The sequence below is a fragment of the Mustela lutreola genome, chromosome 6 (assembly GCF_030435805.1).
Source record: "Mustela lutreola isolate mMusLut2 chromosome 6, mMusLut2.pri, whole genome shotgun sequence".
Taxonomy (NCBI): domain Eukaryota; kingdom Metazoa; phylum Chordata; class Mammalia; order Carnivora; family Mustelidae; genus Mustela; species Mustela lutreola.
The window spans coordinates 94,922,988-94,942,655 of record NC_081295.1 but is presented as its reverse complement, the minus strand read 5'-3'; the positions used below and the strand labels follow the sequence as shown (position 1 = coordinate 94,942,655).

The 19,668-nt window shown below is 38.0% G+C and overlaps 1 protein-coding gene across 3 annotated transcripts in view; it reads left to right on the top strand.

The window, feature by feature from the left end:
• The window catches only part of PTCHD4 (patched domain containing 4), a 181,205-nt gene that overhangs the window by 42,160 nt on the left and 119,377 nt on the right, over positions 1 to 19,668 (top strand). For all 3 annotated transcript variants that reach the window (XM_059178201.1, XM_059178202.1, XM_059178200.1), the window contains one exon: positions 9,702 to 10,182. In XM_059178201.1, the coding sequence (XP_059034184.1) occupies positions 9,702 to 10,182 (481 nt within the window). The remainder of the gene's footprint in view (positions 1 to 9,701; positions 10,183 to 19,668) is intronic.

Below are 19,668 nucleotides of genomic sequence, written 5' to 3'. Positions count from 1 at the left end.
AGAAAGAAAAGACAATGCCAGTTAGCCAGTGCAAATTCAGATTAACTTGTGAGTTAAGTGTTAACACTTTACCTTATCATCGTAGCCAAGAATCTGCTGTTATTTACCTGTAACTTTAAGTAGAATGCTGTTGTTCATTATATTTTAATGGACAAAATCACAGTCCTTCATGGAGAAGAATGAACCATCATAATTCAAGTTGACTTAGAAGCCACTAGGCAGATTGCTTAGGACTTGAGCCCAGAAACAAGGGAGTCTTGATTCTTGGCCCTCCCTCCTCTTCCACTGCTTGTTAAAGTGAAATTTGATTATCAGTCAAACCTAATTTATCATTCCCATTCCTAACTTCCCTTCATGCCATTCCCTTAACATATTTATTTTTATTATTTTTGTTGATGAGTCAATAGTGCTTTGAAAAAAAATAATACAAAATAGCCCAACTAACCAAGAAAGCAGATGTGACCTATAATTTTATACCAAATCAGAGCTAATGTTAAATTTTGATGATTTCCTTTGAATATTTATACATGCATATTTATTTTTACATGGTTGAGATCATGCTGTATGTTTTTAATTTTGCAGCCCTCAGCAGTTATCTGCATTCTTCAGCAATGTCTTCAGAGTTTAATACTCTGTGCTGCTTTATTTTCTCACTACCTTATAGGTTTTGTTTCTATAACAAAAGTACAAATGCTTCCAAGGAAGAGATATTTTTCTTCTGTTTATTTGTCCTTATCTTGTTTTCTACACACACACTAACAATTTGCCTTTCCAGACACTCAACCCACATATTGTTTGGATTTATTAGATTTATGGGAATCATTAGAGTAACTAAATCACTTTTGGCAACTGCTGTACCTTTAGGAAGGAAGCTTTTCTCCAAGAATCTCTAGAGCTCCAGAAGAGATGTTCTTTGGAAAAAGGCCTGGGTGTGAGGAAAATTTATTTTCCAGAATAGTGTGCATTCTAGAAAATCTAAAAAAATAAAAAATAATTTTTTAAAATGATGCTTTTATAAGCAGGTTGGTCTTGGCTTAAATAAAGCTATGAGGAACGTAAGAAAACCATCCAGTGCCCCCTCTCTAGTGTCTATCTCCATCTCAAAGCACACCTAAAGTTCATTTTTCACATTGCAGTCAAAGAGAGCTTTTGAATAAGCAAATCTCCATATTCATATTCACTATTGGTACTCATCTCGGCATCACTCCTATGCACTGTATATTCCAGTCATTCTCAAAGTCTCGGGAACACTACATGAATATTCTCCTTTCTAGACCTTTGCAATGCTGTTCCCTCTGCCTAGAAGATCATTCTTCCCCAAGACAACCAACTAATACCCCGTCTTTACCTGGATAATTGTTACTCATGCTTCAGGTCTCAGCTATGATACCCTTCTTTTAGGAAGGTCTTCTTAGTTATTGCTAGGCTAGCTGATTATTTCTTATTGCTCCCTTAATACTTACATATATATTTTTAAAGGCCTTTCTGCTTACATATTTCCCCCTATCTTCCACTTCATCCCAAAGCATAGGCTTTCTGAATATAGGAACTATAGCTGTTCACCATTCTAACCTCAAAAGCTGGCTGACACAAAGCATGAGTTCACTGAATACATCTCCAGCGGAATGAATGACTCTGTCTTTCTTGACTGTTTCCGTCTGTATGTTGCATCCTCAAGCATGCCCAGACTTTTCCACAGGACGGCCCCATGTAGTTCCCTACAATACGTATGCTTTTGATCCTTCCTCTTTCCCTTTGATTTCTCAATCAAAAGTTTGAACTCTACTTTTTGTCTCTGTAACTTGTTAGTCTGATCTATTTTTCCACTCAGAGGTATTAATGGCTCAGGTGCCACGCTCTTGATATAGCATGTGACTGAAAGCTAGAGTGATTTTTGGAGAGTTTCTTGCCCAAAGGAAAAGCTGTTATGGCAGGTCTTTTGACGCCTCTCCTGGAGGGGGCACTGCACTTAAGGCCTTTGTACATTCCACAGATGTTCCCATACCAATGATGGCCAGCTTCCTTTATGGAGAATAACATTAAAGCTAAATGTTCTTTGATATAGAATGCTTCACTGTGAGTGGTTCCATTGATCCTTTTATGAAAGACTCTTTTAAAATAGTGATATTGCTTGCAATTGAAATTTTTGGAATAGGTCACTAAGATGAATTACAGAAAAACAGAAAGTTCATTGTTATGCACCTCACATGAAAGTAGATGTTAACTCTACTTCCACACTTTTAAAAGATATTTGTGTAAAGATTTGGCATTGAGGGGCGCCTGGGTGGCTCGGTGGGGTAAAGCCTTTGCCTTCAGCTCAGGTCATAATCTCAGGGTCCTGGGATCGAGCCCCGCATCGGGCTCTCTGCTCAGCAGGGAGCCTGCTTCCTCCCCAATCTCTCTCTCTGCCTGCCTCTCTGCCTACTTGTGATCTGTCAAATAAATTTAAAAAATCTTCTAAAAAATGTTTTAAAAAATGTTTAAAAAAAAGATTTGGCATCGATAAAGGAGAAATTAAATGTATTTATTCAATTATGTGATAAGTAAACCAATACAGAGGACAGAATACTCATGAAATAAATATTTGAAAAGAAAATGAATTTTACTGTATAAGAAATTAATTCATTTGGACACTGAGAGATGATTTACATCTAGGTAAAATTGGGCAAACTCTTGATCTTTTTCCACTTGAGAAGAATTCTCTCTGGAAGTTATTCAAAGAGAGAGAAAAAAGCTACTGGGGTCCAGATTTTAAAGGAGCTAAAAAGCTTCTTGTTTCTATGGAAATGGACATGGGCCATCTTATGTTTCTTTTTCCTTCTTATTGCTTTTTCCCTTAGGGTAGATTTCTCTAGTCTACTTTGCAGTGTCTAATGACTTTACCACAGATGAATCATTAAATACAGAGCTAATGAAACCTTTAGAAATAATATACGCCAAGACTTTTATTTTTGAGGTGGCGTTGGTATCCAGAGAAATCAAGCAGCATGCCCCGTCACCTTGCTACAATCGTAGCAGAACTGGAACTTGGAGCCAGATGCCTGGATTCTGTCCCCTGTGTTCTCTTATTACAGAGATTTGATGGGAAATGTAGAAGAATATTAGGTGTCTAAGTGAATAGACAGTGTTATTCAAGTATTTAATTTATGACATGCTAATAAGAATAATACCCAACACTTTCTGAACACTAATCTAAATGTTTCGTTCGCATTTGCACACTTGATCCTCACAATGCCATGTGATTTTTATTTTAACCTGTGATAAGACTGACGTCCAGACAGCTCCACACCTTGCCCATGTTGACACTGGGACTCTTATTGAGACAGCTGAACTCTTGGGTCTGTGTACATTATTGCTATCTTATACTTCCCTTCATTCAAATATATTCATAAATTATTTAAACACATGTGCAGTTGTAGTAAAAACATACATGTTCGAGTCAAAAAGAGGAATAAGTGATTGACTATGCCACTTAGTAGTTGTATAACCTGACATTATCTTCCCCTGCCCCGAGGTACCTGTGTCCTCCTTGGTGACTTAAGACTACTACAACATAGCACTTTCTCGTAGAATGACAGGAAGAGTTACCTAGGATGATGCAAAGAAAATTCTTAAAACTAAGTCTGTCACATGTGTTAGAAAGTGATATGCTAGAATGCATTTTTAATATTCTGTTATATTCTGACTGGCTAAAGTCTGCATTTCATTTCAACAACATAAAGCTTCTTTTTTTTAACTTTTCCTATTTGAAAAAAAATTAAAATGCACTACTATGATCTCCTAGTTGAGTAATGTGTCCTTATAAGAAATTCAACTTATTCTTTATTAGGGCAGTTTAGTGCTTTTAAGTCTTCATTTTAAAAATATTTATTTATTTATTTATTTGAGAGAGAGGAAGAACACAGAGTGAGAGTGAGAGGAAGAAGCAGATTCCCCATTAAGCGGAGAGCTTGATGTGGGACTCCATCCCAAGATCCTGAGATCATGACCTGAGCCACCCAGACACCCCAAAGCCTTCATTCTTTTTTCTTTAACTAAATACCATATAGGAACTGCTTTCTCATTATTTGCTTGTTTCTACTAAACATGAAGCTCTGATGAGGAAATTCAAGATAGCTGATGATTTCATTTAATCATAGTTTATTCTACAATATTTGATTTTGAGAATAAAACAAAGGGATGTAAGTTAAGAAATAAATAGGAGGGAAAGTCTTTTAAACATCAAGCAAACAAAACAACAAACTTTAGCATTCCTTCAGAAATGTCCCTGTCTACTATACATAGATAGGTAGATTTTCTTTTCAGCAGTAAAAGACTGACGATCTAAAAGTTTCCAATATCCTTGCCGAGTCGACCTCATTGAAAATCAATGCAATCTGAAATGCGATTGTCTTGGACAGAAGCTCTGCAGCTAAATTATCTTGCAATCACAGAAAGTATTTTAACGGCAACCTAGCACATACACGGAGCAGATAGGACACTTACTCCCCTATAATTTCAAAGCCTCATTGAATTTTTTTTTTTTCTCTGCACAATGGTTTATGACATTAATGTCTCTTTCCTCTCCTAGCGTTTGAAGAATTTATTCTTTGATCTTGTCTCGGGATTTTAATTTCCTTTTCTACTGTAGAGTTTAGATTGGGCGGTAGTTTTCAAGAGCTACAAAGTAGTAACCGTAAATGAAATAAGACCTAAAGAACCCAAGATCTTTTTTTCTTTTTTTCTTTTCCCCCTAGCATTACTGCTTCTGGAGAGAGAGTATGATGTGATGCTTCCTGGCTATGAGGTAGCCTCATAACCTGTAAATGCATTGATTCACCTTGGAACAATTCACCTACCTCAGACGGGCTCAGCTGACATTTTTTTCATGCTGCATCAAGAACCTGAAATGCTGCAGGGACTTCTTAATGGAGCTCTTTCCTTTCAAGTCACCCTGACTTGCTAAGTCATCTGCCACAGTGCAGTGAGAGAGCACTCCAAAAAGGAAAGCACGCCATTCATTCCCTGCTTAAGCACAGTAGTTTCTTACTACAGAACAATTAATTCCAGCTCCTTAATAAGGCTTTGCTGATTCTTCCTGAAAAGGCCCTGCTTTCCTCTCTAGCCTCAGACTTCCTCCTTTCTGTCAGTTCATTGAACCTTGAGCTGTCCTTTGCCCCGAGGCCACAGTGCCTACAAACCCTTTTCCAAGTACTAAGTCCCTCTGTCAGTTGACTAGCCCCTCCACATGTTTGGTATGCAGTGAAAATGGAAGAGGAAACACATTTTAGGGAAATGTTACACTACAGTAAAGGGATTGAGGGGAAAAAAAGGGTAAAACTTGTATTTGTGTGTTTCTGCACCAGCCTCTAGTTTCTGTATATACCTCTCTTCATCTGAGGCCCTATTGTCCTCAGATACTTCGAGCTATCTCTCACTTCTATTCTTAGCAAAATGGTCTCTTAAAAAATAATGTAAGATTAGTTACATACATCTCAGGTGAACTTAGTTAACCGATAGGGAACGTTCCTTTTATAGCTGGCTGTGTTCTAGGCACAGGGAAATTACCAGTGAGCAAGATAGGAAAGGTGCTTACTCTCAAGGAGCACACAGTCCAGTGGAGGAGAAATTGATTGATTAAATAAGATCGCTTCAGATAGGAATCTTTTGGAGGAAAAAGACAACATAGCAGTATGTGATAAAGTGATGTGTGGGAAGGAGGTATAGTTTAGATCATCATGTGGTTCAAATGGTCTTCTGGTAGATAAGGCATCCAGGAGGAAGCAGCCCTCGCCTTAGAATCATGGAGGAAAGCATTAGTTGCAAAGGCCATGTGGTGAAAATTAGCTTGGTGTGTTCAAGCAGTGGGAAGAAAGGTGGGAAGGCTGGAACAGAATTCATGGGGAGAAGAGGGGTGGGAGACAAGATCGGAGTCTCAGCCAGCAGTGGGACATGCAGTGCCTTGCAGACATGGTAAGGAATTCTTCTTTTATTCCTAATGCAAGTGGAAGCCAACAGCTTTTAAGAGTATAAATGGTGTAGTCTCATTTAGAGTTATGCCAGTGAGTTCTGGCTTTAAGGTGGAGAAATAAACTGAAGAAAAGCAGAAGTGGGCACAAGGATATGAGTTAGGAGCTTCAATTCATCCCCTGTTGATGATGCCGGTTCAGTTCAATGAAACACTGAAACAGGAAAGCACTGGAAGTGATGTGTTACCATTTTGTCATATTTTTAAGGTTTATCTTCATGATGACATAAATGGGATTTCTCCACTTAAAGGAACTTTGGCATTTGTGTAGGAGGTTTTATTGGAACAGGAGGAAGTTGAATCAATAGAAATGGTAGGCGTTTGGTTTAATGGAGAGTAAAATATTGGGAAATAAGAAATCTACACATGAAACAAGTTTTAATCATAAAGTGCAGTTAATGGGGACTAGGACCTAAAGCAGCTTCCCTGAAATCACTCCTATAGGATTCTAGAAAGTTCTGGATTTGGAATTAGAATTGCGTTGCAACCCTGTCTCATCACTTTGACTAACAGGTTTCCCTTCTCTGAGCCTCTATGTTTGCTCATCTGTTAAACAAAAACGTCCTCCTGGCAATTGGTGAGATTGTTTCATGCCATAAAAGTAATCAATTCATGGCTCTATAATAACGATATCATTTCTGGCATTCAGCTCTCACCAGCATAGCTTTATAGGTGGTATTTTTATAGATTAATAGAGCTGAAATATATCTTCAATATTATATAAACATTTACTCATATATTCATATCTGTTCATTTTAGAGATGATAAAATGGAAACCTGCAATGGGAACTGAACAGCCAAAGTTTTCTTAAATTGTTAGTGTGAGGTGCATGCTGCAACCCAGGTCACATGACTTCCTGATTACTGACAGGTCCAAGGAAGTTCTGCCCAGAGGATAATTAAAACACATGTTCCATTCATTTTTTGTTTCTCCTATATAGAAACACTCATGAATCGGTAAAGTTGGGAAACTCCTCTACCACCCCTTACAAAATAGTAGAACTTTACCTTACAAATATTTCTCAGACTATACTGAGTAGGATGATTGGGCCAATGACTGTACAAAATGTGGACCTTTCAGCAGAGGTAACTGTTCAAGGACTTCTAAAGACCTTGTTTATTTTGTTCTGGTACAAGAAATAGAATAGATTAAGAGAGGAAAAATTCATTCTATTTGTAACATCCATTTAAATATAATGGGTTGAAAGCATATCTTTTATGGAGTAATCTTTGTGACAAATGGAAATTAGACAACTTCAAAAGGAGGGTGAGCAGTTAGCCAAACTCAATAAAGATCCGTTATTTAAAAATCTATATATTGCCTTCTGTAGAGTTTTGACTTTGGTCCAGACACATTATCAGTGCCCTCTTTGATCCACTATAATCTCCAAATGAGGCCTGAGGGATGCATAAATCTTTGTTCTGTTGCTAAAGATCCCTGGGAAATCTTTTTGATGACAGGAATGAGTAAAGACAGATGGAACTGCACATTCTTAAGTGAATAAATATAGCTTTTAAAATACTTTCTCTTTCAAATAATCAAAAGCACAAGTCAACATCACAGACGGGATTTCAAGAAGTAGAAACAGGGGTGGAGCTAAAAATTATACCAAGCTTAAAACAAAAATAAACAAGACTGATTGAGGAACAAGAATGGAGATTATTTAAAGTGGAAACCATATTCCAGTCTGTCACTGCTGGGATAGGATTCCCACTCCTTCTTTGAAGTTTTCCTATCTTTTCACTTGCAGGTCATCAAAGAAACCTACAGGTTTCAAAAGAGAGCATTGGGAACCTCTAGCTGGAATGTTAGATAGATAGATAGGTAAATGATAGATAGATATGGAAAAGAAGATGGAAAATTTACAAAGATGCCTTGGAAGTGGGAGATTTACCAAGCAAAGGGGAATAAAACTCAAATTAAATTCTTATTTAAAAATATATTGTTGGGGCACCTGGGTGGCTCAGTGGGTTAAAGCCTCTGCCTTCGGCTCAGGTCATGATCCCTGGGTCCTGGGATTGAGCCCCACGTCAGGCTCTATGCTTGGCAGGGAGTCTGCTTCCCTTCCTCTCTCTCTGCCTTCCTCTCTGCCTACTTGTGATCTCTGTCAAATAAATAAATACAATCTTTAAAAAATATATATCATTCAACTGGAATTGGTCAGGTTGTATTAAATAGAAAAATTGCTTTTATTGAACATGTGGAAGGGAAATGGGTATGTGAGATGACTGTAAAATTTCTTCCTCACAATTCTTAATTATCCTTCTTACACCACTGGTAATTTCTATAAATTTTTCAGACTGTTTGTGTTTACAACACACTTTCAAGTATTACAGTTACTTTGGTGTATGTTAAAAATACGTATGGGAACAAGTACCTCAGACCTAAGTGTTCTCCTTCAGGAGAACTGTCACACCTGTTTCGTTGAGTATGCAGTGCCTCACAGCTCTGTGAAAATCACCACAGTTATCAGACTGTTGGGTTTGTTGCCCTTCCATACTACCTTTCCAGAAAGAACGGTTCCCGGTTCTGACTCTACACTTTTCTATCCTCATGAGATAAAAGTCTTGCTTGATGTAGCAAATGCAAATTCTCCTTATAGCATAAATTTACCTTTGTGCCTGCATTTTGTGCAGTACCTGTGGCCCATTTTCAATGCTATGCTCTGTCTTGTAGCCTGCTATCAGGCTCAGTATCATGTCGGACAAGCATTGCCATGGAAGTAAATGACAGTTGTGGCAAAAAGAAAATACCCAAATTGTTGAAAATTTGGTGATGTCTGTCAGGGATTTCTTTCTGAGGAGGCACCAATGGCTGAGAATTACTGCTCTGAATTAAGCAACTCAGTGTCCACCTTGAATGTACCTTAGAGAGAAGTGATTGCTTCTCTTATAAATATCCTACTCATATGACTTTGTCTGCTCTACATTGTGTGAAATTCTGAAACCAAAATGACTTTTGGCCACCCCATCTGAAATCTCATCAGTTTTGTTTGGGGGATTTGTCCACTGTGTTCTATGGGGAAAAGATCAACCAATGTCTGAGGCACAATTTTGGAGGGAATTATGTAATGAATGAACAGATGTTCACATAATATTTAGAAAACCTCTCAACCCTATTATATTAATTGTAAAAAAAAATAGTATCTTCTATTTATTCTGCAATATATGGTTGTATCCCCAGAGTATGAATATTTGTGATGTTTGTGTGTGCTTGCATGTCTTGGTGTAGGTGTGTGTGTTAACCATGAAAAGTTTAATGTGTATTTATTAAATGAATTATTATTTTAATTTTTGAAATATTGTTAACTCATGCCATGTTTTACTTTTGGCTGAAACTGAGTCATCAAACTTGATCCTGCATATAGGAGTTATAGAAGGAAATGATGGGAATGGGAATATGCATAGGATAGATCAAAATAATATTTATGTACATTTTCCTATGCATGTGGTGAGTCTTCTATAGCTTCATGATACTCTTTGCATCTTTCTAATCTTGATCATCTTGCATGGTATCCCATGGCACTCCAAAAGGTTGAATATAAAATCCTCACATGCCACTCCACCCACATCCATTCACAATTGCAAGAGCCTCCTTCTGCCTTTGTTGTGTTATTTCATTTAGAATAAGAATCTGTTGTTTGAAATGCGCATCCCTCTGGTAACTTTAGTCTCCCCTTTTTCTGTTTTCAAGGATGGGAGGAGCAGTTTTATTGGACACCAACTAGGCGGGGTAGTGGAAGTGCCAAACAGCAAGGACCAGCGGGTCAAGTCAGCCAGAGCCATCCAAATCACCTACTACCTCCAGACCTATGGCTCTGCCACTCAAGACCTCATAGGGGAGAAGTGGGAGAATGAGTTCTGTAAGCTCATGAGGAAGCTCCAGGAAGAGCACCAGGACCTCCAGCTCTACTCTTTAGCATCCTTTAGCCTCTGGAGAGACTTTCATAAGACCAGCATCCTGGCCAGGAGCAAGGTCCTGGTGAGCCTTGTGCTGATCCTGACCACAGCCACCCTCTCCAGCTCCATGAAGGACTGTTTGCGCAGCAAGCCCTTCCTTGGCCTCCTGGGGGTGCTCACAGTGTGCATCTCCATCATCACGGCAGCAGGGATCTTCTTCATCACTGATGGAAAGTACAACTCCACCCTGCTGGGAATCCCATTCTTCGCCATGGGTAACTATCCATCCTTGTGGTAATTGGATTCTTACCGATGTGGGGCAAGGTAGTACATTTCTTGAATTCTCAGGCAGAAATCTGTTTTAACTTTTCACTGATATGTTTGTGTGATTATGTAAGATTTTACCTGGGGTAACATCTGTTTCACCTGATTGGGCCTTTTGGAAAATCTAGGCTGACCAAGTCATCTTCCCATTTATATTGCAAAAATTAATGCTGTTGGTTATTTTTAAATAATACAATATTGGAATTTTCTACTCTGCTTCTTCAAATATTATAAGCCAGGGATTATGGAGATCCAAAACTTACTTTGAACAAATTTTGTGGTTCATATTCATGAACATCTTCAAGTTGATGATAGTGAAGAGTGAATAGCATAGGATGAAAATTCGAAGAACCACTGATTTATTCTAATTGAAAAAAAAAACTTTTTCAGTAACCTTGATTTATTAATTCACTTCAAAGTTTTTATAGAAAATATATTACATTTCCCCACCTCCATATAAACTAAACCTTCCTACTACACTAAAGATACATCCTCTAATTTCTTTTCATCTCTGGTGAGAATAATTAATGAGCATCCCCAGCCAAGATTATCCCTTCTTATAAGTTTTCTCCAGACATACATAAATGTCTAGAAAATGTTCTATGAGTGTGTGTGTGTGTGTGTTCTTGCAAAAGAGAAGATCAAGTCTGTGAAGAAATGTGAATGATGGCTTAGCAACAAGACTGATGGAATGTATCAGAAAAGCTATGATAAGGTGATATCTGTGGTTCTACAAAAGAGTTCTGTCAGATATGATATAATTCCCTACATGCAGTGATTTGGAGGATGAGCTGTAATCATGGTCTGTAGGTGGTAAACTGACATGAGCAGGAGAGTTTTCAGTTGTAAAGCAATTGCTTTTCACTCCCCATGCTAAAATCAGCTATAAATTACAGTTTTATTATTAAATTAAAAAGACACATGTATGTGGTCAGAAAGTCTTCTAAGTGATCCAGGCCCTTTTTGTTTTCACCTTAACAAACATCTTTGAGAACACTGCAAAATAGATTTATAGTGTAGGTTGCTGGTGTCCAAATTCTTTACCTGGAAACCCAAGTTCTTTGTGGCCCTAGTAAGTTAGTTCATCTTAGTAAACCTCAGATTCCTCTTGCGTAAAATAAGGATCATAATTTTATCACTTTCAAAGAATTATTTTTTGAATGTAGTAGAATATATCTAAGGCTTATATAGCATATAGTAAATGTCATCAAGATTTAAGTGCACCGGATTTAGTGATAAATAGGAAACAGCCCTTGGCTTCAAGAAATTGAAAGTCTGCCTGGATTTTGCATATCACCTTTAAATGCATCTTCATCTTCTTAACAACAAGTATTTTTCTTTTTCCCAAATAACTATATTAAAATTTGTTTGCACAAGTGGTGAGGATGTGTCTAGATTTGAACCATTTATACTTGTTATGTTTTTTGAGCTTAGCCTCTTGACTTGAAATATCAACATAAAATTTCTAAGAATCATTCACTGTGGTTCACAAATGAAACATGGCTTGTTTAAAATGACAAATTAGATACCTTAGACCCTACTAGGGCTTTTTCTAAAACTGTGGCAATCTAATTGGGTAATGGAAATATTTATCAAGAAAGTTCTATAATATATAGCATTGCATATTCCATACAAATAAGGAGAAAAATTGTCTCTAGTGAGGCTGAATTATAATGTAGATGCTACAAAATCAAAGTGGTGTTTTTATCCATTAAATAAATAATAATACTGAAAGCACTAACACTGAAGAAAAGGCCCAGATTCTGAAACACACATGTTTCTCACTTTTCTTCTGTCTCAGTGATTTTAAGATCATAAATCAACCTTAGAAAGTGTAGGTATAGTCTCTAGGAAGCCTGGTGAATGGTTACTCTTCAGTATTCTTAGAATTCAGTCCTTAAAATATTCTGAAATGAACTTTTCTGGTATGTTCTGAAAATGTAACAATAATAAATTTATCAATATATACTTATCTAAGATATCTGGCCCATCAAGGGGTAGTTTGTTGTGCTTTCTTTTGTTTGTAAAACGACCTGTAATAACAAAGATATGAAGATCGAGAACTAGTGAAATGAAAGGATTATCCCACAGGGCTAGGAAATCTGAATTTTCATCCCAGCTTTCCCCCTAACTTTGTATGTTTTATTGGGCTGCAATATATAGTCCCTTTGTCCCAGTACTTTATACATTAAATGAAGGATTTGGACTTTTCAATCTTAAATTTTGAAGATCCTATAGTATTAGTTATCTTATTTTCAATTGAAGTTAGAATTTGATCATTTCTTTATAAAGTCATTTAAGGTATGTGTTATCCTTCAACCTCTAATCTCCATTCTCTTTTGTTGGCTTTTAGTGTGTGTGTATGTTCATGTGTGTGTGAGAGAGAGACAGAGACAGGGAGAGGGTCTTTAGAATAGAAAAATCACAAGTCTATGAAGAGCACAAGTCTATGCTCATGCATAGAGCATGCAGAGCACAAGTCTATGAAGGTGATGAGGTGGAACGTGATTTTGAGCATCAATAAGCTGAGTTTGGCAGATATATATCTTCTAGTAGTACATATGGCATTGGTTGAAAGTAGTCACTTGACTGATTACAGTTTACATGGTGCTAACACTGCATAATCTAAAGTTAGTTGGATGTAAGGGAAAGAAGTCCAACTCTTCTGGTAAACTTATTTCTATTCCTATCTTCCCACAAGGATTTATCTGAGGTTGTGCTCCAAGACTGAAAATCAGTTATCTTTCATGATAACCTATCCCTGAAGCTAGGTATGTCACTGATGGTGTTTTGTTCTTCAGCCATGTTATTTCTGACCAGCTATCTTCCTTCTAGACTGTATCTGCTTGTTCTTTTTTCTGACCATTCATCTACTTAATATCCGTGGAGCTGTTTAAGAGGCACATATACTGTATCTTTATACCTGGCATTTTTAAAACCTGTACTAACTTTTATATTTTGTCCTGGTGTCCCCATAAGTAAATACATGTCTTTCAAATTGTATGTTCCAGATTAAGATGGAAACATTCCAATTGGAATCCAATAAGATTACAGATTGGAAAAGAAGATGATCATAGGCATATGTGCTATCTCTGGAAAAGATCTGAGAAGGAAATCCAGACTTCTCCTATTTTTTTTTAAAACACCTAAAATGATCCCATTTTGCTCCAACTTATCTTTTCTCTATATAAACATAAACCAGTAACAGTGCCACTAATTTAATTTATAACTCATTGTCAGCCTTCCCCCCCCCCCACTTCATTTGCTTTATGTGAATGTGTTTCCTTTTCTTGGAGGAGAAATATGGGCTAATATTACATATGGGCACCAGCCTGTTTTCTGCTGTATTTTGCTGATCTTCTGGGGATAGTTGCCAAAGTCAGTGATAGCCTTGATTTGCTATTAATTTACAGTCTATCTTGAGTTTATTTTATATGCCTGGAGTCTTACTTTAGCCATGGTGATTTTGACAAGAGCTGCTTTGGGTCAGTGCTGAGAATAATTTGAAGGAGTTCAATAGAGCTTGGAAAATAAGTAGTCAAGATAGTGAGTAAAGATAAGGGACACATCCAGGGCACCTGGATGGCTCAGTGGGTTAAACCTCTGCCTTCGGCTCAGGTCATGATCTCAGGGTCCTGAGATCGAGCCCTGCATGGGGCTCTCTGCTCAGTGGGAAGCCTGCTTCCTCCTCTCTCTCTGCCTGCCTCTCCACCTACTTGAGATCTTTGTCTGTCAAATAAATAAATAATATCTTAAAAAAAAAAAAAGATAAGGGACACATCCACGTGACTTATTTTGTTCAGGTGAGCCCAGCATTTCCAGATAGGAGACTTTTGTTCATCATCTAAAATTGAGCTCCATATTCATTTATTTATTAAGTCAATCAAATATTTATTGAGAATATATATGTTCCATGTATTTTGGATTCGAGAGTAAAAGGTATTGAACTGAACTGAGCAAGTGGTTGCCTCCATGGATCTTACATTGTAGGCCTGCAAAGGGGAGGCATCTGACAATAAACAAATAAGATAAGCGATATAAAGTAAAAAAAAAAATAAAGCAGGATAAGGGATAAAGAATATAAGCGGTAAGAGAAAAGACTTTCTGGGGGGATAAAAAGGAAATTGAAGTAGAGGGCTAAAGGAAGTGAAGAAGTAGCCATGTGGCAACCTGAGAAAAGAGTATCTCTGACAAAGAGAATGTGCAAAGGCTTTTAGAAGGACCTCTTGGTGAAGTTGAGGAAGCACGATGAAAGGAGTGTGGCTGGAGCACAGTGGACAACTGTCTGAGTATTATGAGATGGAGTTAGAGAGATGGTAGTGATTGGTCATGGAGGCCACTGAGAACTTAATACTTTTTTAAAGATTTTATTTATTTGAGAGAGAAAGAGAAAGTGAAAGTACAGAGGGAGAGGGAGAGAATCTCAGGCAGGCTCCACACTGAACATGGAGCCTAAAGGGGCTCAATCCCATGACCCTGAGATCATGACATGAGCCAAAATCAAGAATCCAATGCTCAACTGACTGAACTACACAGGTACCTCAAAGAACTTAATACTTTAGACGGAAAGCTATCTGAAGCATTTGCAACAGGAGAGTGTGATCTGCCTTATGTTTTATGTGTTTTTGGGTTTTTTTATTTTGTTTATTTATTTGGCGGAGAGAGAGAGAGAGAGGGAACACAAGCAGGGGGAGTAGGAAAGGGAGAAGCAGTTTCCTTCTTCTACTACTTCTACTATTACCTACTGAGCAGGGTGCCCTACATGGGGCTTAATCCCAGGACTCTGGGATCATGGCTTGAGCCAAAGGCAGACACTTAACTGACTGAGCCTCCTAGGTGCCCCTGCCTTACTTTTTAAAACACATCTTTGGCTACAACATGGAAATGAGACTACAATGGAGCAAGAATGGTTATAGGAAGACTATGTAAGAGGTTATTGCAAAAATTCGTGGGCTATAATGGTGGTGACGTGAAATACCATGGAGCAGAGACAATGGTAAAAAGGGATTGGACTCAGGATATGTATTTGAAAATAAAATTGACAGGATGTGCTGCAGGACTGGATATAGTACATAAGATAAAGAAGAGTCAAAGATGATCCCAAACTTTGAGGACTAAATATCTAATAGAAAGCAGTTGCCCTTCATTATCATAGGGAGATCATGATAGGAATAAGTTAGAGAGGAAAATATCAATTTACTTTCTATCTGGTAAGTTAGATATACCTATTAAGCATCCAAGTGGGAAAATGGGGGGTTAGCTATATAAGACAATATGTAGATCAGGCTAAGAATTAAAATCTGTAAGGTGGAGCTAGAAATATAAATTTTGGATTTATCATGGCATAGCTGATAATGAAAGTCATGGGATCTGATAAGATCAACTAGAAAGATAAATTTAGATAAAAAATAGAAGTCAGAGATCTGAGCCCTACAGCATTCCAAAGCTTAGAGATTGGAAAGATGAAGATGATCCAGAAATGACATTAAGAAGGATGAAGCAGTGAGATAGTAGGGGAATCAAAAGATAATAGTGTCTCAGCAGCCAAGTAAAGAAGGCATTTCCCAAACAGCTGGAGATCAGCTGTTCCAAAAGCTGCGAAGCAGCTGTGTCCAATGAGAACTGAGAATTGGTTGTTTGATTTAGCAATTTGAAGGTCATTGGTGACTTTGACAAGAGTTGCTTTGGAGGAGTGCTGAGGGTAATTTAAAGAGGTTCAATAGAGTTTGGAGGATAAGAAGCAAAGACAGTGAGTAATGGTAATTTTTCCAAGGAATTTTGCATTACAGAGAAATAATGATTGTATGCTAATTGGGATGCACAGCACAAAAAGTTTCATAGTAAAGCAGAGATAGGAAGAAATTGCAGAAACACTGTCATTGAGTAGGAGAGATGGGACTGGATTCAACGCACAGCCAGAGTCATTGACTTTATATAAGAGCATAGACAACTCATCTACAGTTAAGAAAAGAGAAGGCAAAATATATGGACAGATCCAGATAGATTGGTACATGTGGGGGTGGGAGCATGTGGAAATTCCCTTCTGTGGCTTCAACTTTGTCAGTAAAATATAAAGCAAGTCATCAGCTGAGCATAAATTTGGGGAAGGAGGTGTTGATTTGAGGAAAGCGAAGAGAGTTTAAAAGAGTCGCTTTGGAAATTGGAGAACAAATTGAAGTTAGGTGAACAGCTAAGAAGCACAAGGACCTACTTGAAGTTTATGGTCATGAATTTTAAAAAGAAATCAATTCAGCACGGTTGCTGAGTCAGTGCCCCCACCACTGCACCCCCCCACCCCCACCCCTAGCCACTTGGAGGAAGAGTTGAGTAGTCATTGACAGGAATTTAGTTGGAGAAAAAAACTCCCGGGGGTCGGGGAGGAGGAGGGCTTATAGTGTATGCAAAAAAAGTGACTATATTGACAGATTATGAAGATTTTACTTGTTAGGGTCAGCTAAACCATGCCGCAGTAACAAATAATGCTATAAATCTAGTTGGATTAACACAACAAAGATTCATTTCTTGCTTACACAGTAGTTTAATGTGAATCAGGAAGCTTTCCTCAGAAACACTCTTACAGCAAAGATTCAGGGATTTAGGATGCCTTTGTGGTGCAACATCTTGTCTTCTCATAGTTTATGGTCCCAGCTATGTACACAGAAAAGTGAACAGCTAGAGAAAACACACCTACTTATAACTACCTTGCACTCAAAGCTATACAGTTACTTCTCATCAAATTCTATTGGCCAGAACTATGCACATGGCCATAAGCCAGCTTAAGGAAATATAGAAAATGTAGGAGAGTAAATGGATTATTTAATGGGTATCAACTCTCTGTCCCACATAAACAAAGCCAAACAATAAAGGTAATGAGGATTTCTTCTCATTGTCATCATAATGAAAAACTGATAGGGTCAAAATCTTATGACTTTTTATGAAATCAGGAAACTGTTTTAGGTTGAAGTCTATTCTGGTTATCTATTGCTGTATGACAAATACCACAAGACTTAGTAGTGTAAAACAACTTTTTATTATTTTGTTTTATTTATTTTATTATTATTTATTTAGCATTATTTTATTACGTTCACAGTTTCTGTAGGTTAGGACTTTGGAAAGGGCACAGTGAGGTCAGTTTATTCTATCTACACAAGGTCTAGAGCCTCAGCTGAGGGTAACTTGAAGTCCAAAGTCTGGGACAGGTGGGACTAAAACAGCCACTTCTAAGATTCTTTCTTTGCCCACATGGCTGGTACCAACCCTGAGATTTCTGAAGGAGAATCTCAGCTGGGAAATTTGAACATAGCATCTAAATGTGTCCTGTCCAGTGTGGTATTTTTTGTATCTTTTTTTTTAAGATTTTTAATTTATTTCAGAGAGAGAGAGATCACAAGTAGGCAAAGAGGCAGACAGAAAGAGAGGGGGGAGCAGGCTCCCGCTGAGCAGAGAGCCCGATGTGGGGCTTGATCCCAGGACCCTGAGATCATGACCTGAGCCAAAGGCAGAGGCTTAACCCACTGAGCCACCCAGACGCCCCCCAGTGTGGTATTTTTAAGGTAGTCAGGATTCTTATGTGAAGACTCAGGGCTCCAAGAAAAAGTGTTGTAAGAGACCAAAGCAAAAACTACAGGGCTGGTGGTTGCATAGCATCATATCGGCCATATTCTACTATGTGCCACGCACAAAGCCTAGCCTAGATTCAAGAACAGGGTATTGGGACTCCACCTCTTGAAAGAGTGGCAGGGTTGAGAGAGAAGCAGAGTCACATCGCTGAAGAACAGGTGGAATGGGAGCTATGGTTCTGGCTGTCTTCGGAAAATGCAATCTGTGACCCAGTTTTAATGTGAGTGAGCTGGAAAGGAAAGAAATGGATTCTAGAGATATGTGGTGTAAAGGTTTTGAGAAGAAATTATTACTTATGAAAATGATTATGATTTGATCGTTTTGAGCTGGGAAACAAATGTAGAATTTAAAACATTATGAGTTCCTAAGACCATGAGACCTGAGTATAGAATGGATTTACCCTGTGGAATTTAAAGTCATGAAGAACTATGACAAGAGTTGTGATGGCCCCTGACACACTGAGAGTTCCATGTTAAATCTTAGGAAATGGGGGAAATCGATCCTGAGTTCTGTTAATGAATATTTTTTTAAAATGACTGATTTGCATAGTACATGGCCTACATTCAAAGGAGTAGGTGCTTTTAAGGAAGACAAACAATATCTTTGACTCCTTGTGGGGTATAGATAGCACCTATAAAACTTTCAAGTCCAGTTGCAGAAGAGGAGTGGGAGAACAAAGTGGTCTGCACTGGAGAGGGCCAGGAAAGCAGTGTAATCAGCAGATGGCCAGCTTTGATTAGAGCAAGAAGCCAAAGATTATATTTGGGGAAAAGATTTTGGAGGTAGGGAATCTTGGTGATGATAGACTAAGTTCCAGAAGGCAGGAGGAAAATGGGAGGGATGACAAAATGGTCAGATCAGGGGGTATACATCACTATATAGGAATGAAAGTCCCCAGCAGAGACCAGGGAATTGTGGGCCTTTGTGATTCCTCTGTGAGGGGAAGTATATGACTTGACAGCAGTACCAATGGTCCCACCTAACAGAGTCACTCTGTTACCTTGTAAGTCAGATCATATCACTTACCTGCTCAAAATCCCCAACAGCTTCCCATCTAAGACAAATTTAATGGATAGAAACATTCAGTGATCTCCAAAGACCAAACAAAGCTAGCATCTGTTACCCCTCTGACCTCAGATTCAACCTGTCTCTCTCTCTCCACCTGGAAAGCTCTTCTTCAGATGCCTGCAGACTTGTTTCCTTACTTCCTGCAGGTTTTTATGCAAATGTCACCTTCTTCATGGGGACTCTCCTGGCCACTGTGTCCCAAACCACAAGCACCTAACCAGTGCTTCCAGTCTCCCTCTCTATTTCAATTTTCCCCTTAGAGCTCATCATTATCTAATATACAATATAATATAACTTTGGTCTTGTTCATTATCTGTCTCCGGGTAATGGAATGTAAGCCCTAAAAGAATGTAAATTTTCATTGCTCCATTTGCTGTTTTTTCCTAGCGCTTAAAACAATACTTGGTCTAGGGTAGGCATTCAATAAACATATGTGGAATTAAGGAATGAATGGTCTCTCCGTGTTTCTCAAATGGGTTATGATCTATTAGAGTCACTAAATCAATTTAGTGTATCATGATCCATATTTGTATTTCACTTAAGTGGAAGAAAAGAGAATAGAAAGGAATGGGAAATATCAGAAGCTGTTGCACATAGTAAAGTGTCATTGCATCATATTTTGTATCAGTTTAATATATATGTGTGTGTATAATAGATCACAATGTAAGATGCTTTCCTAATATATGTCACAGTGAAAAATCTTAGAAAAACACTCTAGAAAATTTGTTGAACTAATGTCTTAAGTAGAT